The sequence below is a fragment of the Lolium rigidum genome, chromosome 2, assembly GCF_022539505.1.
Source record: "Lolium rigidum isolate FL_2022 chromosome 2, APGP_CSIRO_Lrig_0.1, whole genome shotgun sequence".
Taxonomy (NCBI): Eukaryota; Viridiplantae; Streptophyta; class Magnoliopsida; order Poales; family Poaceae; genus Lolium; species Lolium rigidum.
This window is the reverse complement of record NC_061509.1, coordinates 102144822-102150948: the sequence shown is the minus strand read 5'-3', so window position 1 is coordinate 102150948 and position 6127 is coordinate 102144822. Positions and strand designations below refer to the sequence as shown.

The 6127-nt window shown below is 48.6% G+C and overlaps 1 protein-coding gene across 1 annotated transcript; it reads left to right on the top strand.

Moving 5' to 3' along the window:
* Nucleotides 1-240: 240 nt before the first annotated feature.
* Nucleotides 241-4023, top strand: LOC124687020 (transcription factor MYB4-like). The gene is made up of 3 exons (XM_047220877.1): nucleotides 241-532; nucleotides 626-755; nucleotides 3036-4023. The coding sequence occupies exons 1-3, from the start codon at nucleotides 400-402 to the stop codon at nucleotides 3820-3822; spliced, it is 1050 nt and encodes a 349-aa protein (XP_047076833.1). The 5' UTR covers nucleotides 241-399; the 3' UTR covers nucleotides 3823-4023.
* Nucleotides 4024-6127: the final 2104 nt, after the last annotated feature.

Below are 6127 nucleotides of genomic sequence, written 5' to 3'. Positions count from 1 at the left end.
GCAAATTGCACATTAATCTGGCTGGCGAGCTCGACGCTCGTGGAGCGCGTGGGGTGCACGTAAGGGCTGAAGAACCCCAGACGGCCCTGAGCTGGTGACCTGGCGCGTGTCGCGCCCACCACCGCGCGTTCCGGCGCTGCGCCCGCGCTCTTGTTGCTGCACGTCCCCCGGGAATGGCCCCGAAATAAATTCGGAGAGCGATTGCCCCGTCTTGAGCTCCCGATATATTTACGGCGAGCCCAGGCCTCCCGAACTGGACCCTTTTCCAGCCCCTGTGTGTGCTCCACCACCGATTCCACACACTCCACAGTCGACGCTGGTGCTAGGACAAGCCAGCCAGTCCCCTCCGTCGTCTTCTACCTCGGGTTCTTGGCCTCTGTTTCTCTGTCTCTCGGCCGCATGGGGAGGGCGCCGTGCTGCGAGAAGGTCGGGCTGAAGAGGGGGCGGTGGACGAGGGAGGAGGACGCCGTGTTGGCCAGGTACATCAGGGAGCACGGCGAAGGGGCCTGGAGGTCGCTGCCAAAGAATGCCGGTACGGTACGCCTGAGTCAGGAAATAAACTCCCTTGATTTCGAGTCAAAACCCGCTTGATTTTCTGACATGTTTTGCGAAATCTTTGATGTAGGGCTGCTGAGATGCGGGAAGAGCTGCCGGCTGAGGTGGATCAACTACCTGAGGGCGGATCTGAAGAGGGGCAACATCTCGGAGGAGGAGGAGGAGATGATCATCAAGCTCCACGCCACCCTTGGCAACAGGTACTTACTTCCATTCCATGGCTGCTCCATTTTATTTTATTTTGCCCCATTTTCTTGATCCAAGCCATGCATTTGCTTGCCCCTGCACACTGTTCCCGTTGGATTGGTCCTGCCATCTTTATGAGTAAGCTGGCGCTCCATGCCGCGCAAGAAGTCTAAGTAGTAAGTAGGAGTACAAGCTAAGTTCATGTTTAAGTGAAAGCAAACAATAGTATTAGTGCCCTTCTCTCGCGGGGAAACGAGTTCCACAGGTTAATTAGAGGAACGGAAGCTCGTGTTTGTCTCCGGTATGCCCAAACAAACAAGACTTCTGATTTAAAAGGTTCTTTCTGCTGCTGAGACGTAGTATCAAAAAGTGAATAAAACAAAACGCAACAAAACAAAAACAAGGCAACCTTAGCAAGGCTCTTTCTCTGTTTTTGGCTTTTTACCTGCTGAAAATACAGTATCTCGTATCAATAATTTCCTGCCAAGCAGAAAACCCGGCCCACCCATATCTCTGTGTGTTGTCGTCGTCTTGCTCAAAGTAATGATCTGATCCCGTTACACTAATACAATATTTTTATCATCCCTCGTGGCCTCGTGGGCACTGTGCAACGCACAGTGGGCACGAGAGGCGTGGTCACTGCCTCCATTTATTTCCCTGATGCCGGCCATTCGGCCCCGTTCTGTTATGTTCAACGGAATCACAGCACCTCTCTCCATCTTGCAATCCGTTGACAGCGAGCTGAATCGAGCCAATTATATTTCTTCTCGGTCCCGTGCACTGAAAAATATTGCCCTCGGCCTCGGTCTGTGACATGTGCAGCGACTCTTGGGCACGGATCCGTATCGCCTTGTCGCTAGTGCATCGCTCCTTTTCAAGTGAACGTGGACGGCCGTGTCCTATGCTGCTACCATCAGCAGCGTGTTCCGCGTGTGACCGGAGATTCCAGGGTCTCCTTCCTCACGTGTGGTATATCTGTCCTTCCCGTAGTAAATTGAAAACTATATGTGCTATGGCGGCACCTCATGCAACCTAAGAATATTATACTTAATAAATTTACAATATTGAAAAAAAATCAAGTCTTATGTATGGATCCATTGATGCAGAATCTGGAGGTTTTAGGGCTTATTTGATTCATAGATTTGTACAGAAATTGTGTAGGATTTGAATTCTATGGAAATTTCTACACGAGCCGTATGATTACATGTTATATAAAAAATATTCTTATAGAAATTTTTGTAGTGTAAATTCATAGTAAAAAGGTATTAGGTCATACTTCATAGAAAATTTCTCTGCTACAGTCAAAGACACTTCATCTTTCTATAGGATTCATAGTCCATGCATATCCCTCTCTTTAGGATTTATGTGAGTTTTTTAAAATTGTTTGATATTATTAGACCTCTCTTATTTATTATTTTCTCTCTTACACAATACATGTTCTCTTTTCTCTAATACATCTCTCATCGTGTGAAACTATTAGTACTTACTCCCTCCGTTCTTTTTTAATTGACTCGAATTTAGTACAACTTTGTACTAAATTTGAGTCAATTAAAAAGGACCGGAGGGAGTACTTCGGATCGGTTTAATAGATGCGTACACGGTTTAAGATAAAGTTTGATTGCTTATTTGATCAACAAAATATAAACTATATGTCTACAAAATCTATACCGTTAAATTCATATTTAAAAATGTTTACAATGATGTACAATTTTTGTGACACATATTCCAGATTTTATTAACCAAAATAATGATTAAATCGGTTTCGTAAGCTACATGCGCCTGCTAAACCGATTGGGAAATGAGTTATGAAACTTATAAGTTTTAGCGCATTGGCCCTTTTGACTATTTGTGTGATAAATTCTTTGAGAGCTTACAATCCCTAACCGAGGAAATACTTACCACTATAGCAGAGGAAATGTGACGAGTGAAAGAAAAAACAACAATAGTGTCGCATGGCTGTACTGATCTGACCACGCCAATTAATACAAGCAATTCTTCCAATTGCAAAGAGACACCGTTTTGTGTCGGCCGGGCACATGCATACACATCCGCGACACCCAGAGATGCTTTCATCAATGTCGCGCCCTCGCTTGCGCAGTACGGTGGTTGCGTTCCGGCAAGCGTATTGAATCGGCATGTGGCCTGCAAGAGATTCCAGCCATGCATTGCATTGCAATGGACTGACCGATGCATGCTGCGGCCTGCACCACCTGCCACCATGCCATGGCTGCCATAACCTGTAAAAGCTGTATGATTCCCTCTGTAATGTTAATCTTGTGTTTGATTCGCTTCAGGTGGTCCCTGATCGCCGGCCACCTGCCTGGAAGAACGGACAACGAGATCAAGAACCACTGGAACTCGCACCTCAGCAAGAGGGCGCGCGAGGGCGGCGACGGCGTCGTCGTCGACGTCGACCTCAGCAAGCTGCCCGGCGGCGGCAAGCGGAGGGGTGGGCGGGCAATGAAGGCCACCAAAGCCAAGGGGAAAGGTAAAGCGAAGGAGAAGAGAGCCGGGAAGACCAAGAACAAGGCTACTGCAAAAATGGAGCGTCGTCGCAAGGAGGAAGACAGTAAAAACAGTACGAAGGAGCAAGCGCATGCCTCCTCTAGCGGTGTAACATCAGATGGGCTCGAGGAGGGAGCCCTGGAGATGATCAGCGGGCTTAAGGACCAGCCGAGCCCAAACCTGGACGTGACGACAGATGTGGGCGACAGTGAGCCACCCAAGGCTGTGGACCTTGACGAGCTAGGCGGCAGCGTTATGGAGCTGGACCACCATCACCATGAGAGGTGCAATGAGAGCGAGGGCGTACCCGAGCTTGCGGACCAGGAAGAGCTTGGCGACAAGGCCATGGATTTCGGCCAGCCTGGATGCTGCAACGAGGACGACGGCGGGCCGCCGGAGCCGGTTCTTCTGGGTGACAAAGACATGGAGTGGGACCTGGTGGGGCTGGACGAGAGCTTGGCCAACGACGATCTGTGGAGCTCGCTGGTGTGGGACTACGATGACATGGTGGCTCCATGCGGAGGCCAGGAACAGGAGTCGGTGCTGTCGGACCTCTTCCTTTTTGACAGCATCTAGGCCGAGCGTCCAACTCTCTGTGAATCCCCCTCATTGTCTCCTGGCCTTCTAGGCGTGTTTTTTCGGTTTTGATATGGGTAGATTTTGATCTGTTTGCTCCTGTGGCTTCTTTTTTTGTGACAGTGTGTGTGGGGGTTAAGAAGAAAGTTGTAGAAAAATAAGTGGAGTTGCTCCTTTTGTTCAACGTTGAAATTCCTAGCATGCTCGGTGTGGAATTGCTCCTTTTGCTCATCTTGTCTTTTATTGGTTCGAGACGGAGAAAAATCTTTGTCTCGTCTCATTAATAAAGTAGAACGAGAATTACCTAAGTAATTAATGAAAAACCGAGCGAAAACCTTGATAAACTGCATCACCGGTTGCCGTGGAACAACCAATAATCCTACAGACTGATGTGGAAGAAGCCGGTTGGTTCAGTTTGCTTTCCTTGCTTAAAAATCAGAAACAACCTCCCTGCCTGCTGTGTACATGATGATCCCGTAAGTGATTTCTGTAGGAAAATGTCCGTACGTGTAGCATTACTCTGGAACAACCTAGTTTGATGGTGCACATAACAAACCTACATACCAACACAAGCTACACACACCGTCTAACCAAGACCATCGATGATCCGCAAGTATCATCAACCTAGTTTGATGGTGCACATAACAAACCTACATACCAACACAAGCTACACACACCGTCTAACCAAGACCATCGACGATCCGCAAGTATCATCGTTATCCCTCCTCAACCAACTTGACATATATAGTTGATCAAATCAAATTCAACCATATGTGTAAGTTATTAACGACCAAATCAGATGCTCAAAGGTGAACATTAGATAGTTTGCTGAGATATTGAACTGCAAATATTAAGCGGCTCCACTTTCTCTTTATTTAGTTTTTGTTGGTTCTCATATTTATTTTCAATATATAACTTGTTCTTACCTATCACCAATTTTTATATTTGTGTCACTGCACGGTGGTATTAGGAGTTGATCCAACGTATTTTCGAGAATGTCATATTTATCTACATCGTCTAGGAATTGCAACATTTTTTTCTGATAAAGAGGATATTTTAATATCGCAAATATATCAATTACGCCCAATCTTTACATCAACAAGATATCTAAGGACATCAAGGATGCATATAGCTAACAAAAAATAAAAACGAGAGAAAAGGAAAACAAAGACCTCGTCGCGGTGATGAAACACTTGCAACAACGACACTCTAACCACCTCCGAAGACAACACAAAACTACAAAAGAGATTCTCCGAAAGCAAGTCTTCAGGAGGGAAACAATGCATAAGCCTCGTCGTCATCTGATCAAAGATGTTGGTTTTTTTTTAGGTAAAAGGCACAAGTGCCCAACTTTGAATTAACAAATCCACCAACGGCGAAAACGATACAAAATGCTGAACCCAGCTTACAGATCGAGACCATACACCCACACGAACTACCAAAGAAGCTACAACCGGAAGCGCGACCAACGGGCTTAGCCAAAACGCCTACGAGAACTCGGAACAGAGCTGGAAGCTACAGTGTCGGGCCGGAGCTCACTCGAGAGCGAGCCATTTTTCACGCGTGCCGTCGACAACACCCCTCCGTCGCAGAAACGCCACCGGAAGCCGACCACCACCGGGGACCAACCCACGTTGCTCACAGACCGAGAAGCAGCACCAAGGAAGCTTGACAAGGGAAGAGCACGGAGCAAGCCTTGCCGAAGATCGCCGAAGAATAACCTCCTTCACAACCATCGGAGAGCCTCGTGCTGTGGGCTCCAAGACGGTGTCTTCAAGAAGAGCACAACACCGGAGTGCCGCCACCGCCCGATCTGGGGATCTTGGGTTTTCACCCGGAGCACGAAAGGGGGCAGGGAGAAGCTACAACGACGCCTTCTCGGCATGGACGCAGCCATCGTGGCCCTAGAAGATCCAGGGCAAGAATTTCCTCTCGGCATGATCTCTCCACCACCCAAACATGGCAAGGGACGCCATCGAGGTGGCAGCCACCACGCCCCCACAAAATGCAGCCCGCTAAGCACCATGACAGCCCCTGTCCATGGCCCCAGCCAACACCAGAACCTCAGGCTCGCCCGCCAACCCGCAAGGTTCCCACCTTCCAGGGCCGCCGCGCCGGCATCCATGATCTTGCAACCGTGCAGAGAAATGCACCAGCTTGACAGGACTTGAGACACACCCAAAGATGGTCGAGGCCAGTAGACAGCAGGGGAACGACACTCCGACAGACATAGCCCTCCGTGCCGCCGGCCTAGCGTGCCAGCAGATCCCCCCCTGGGATGGCATGGCGACCTCCGGGAAGGTGC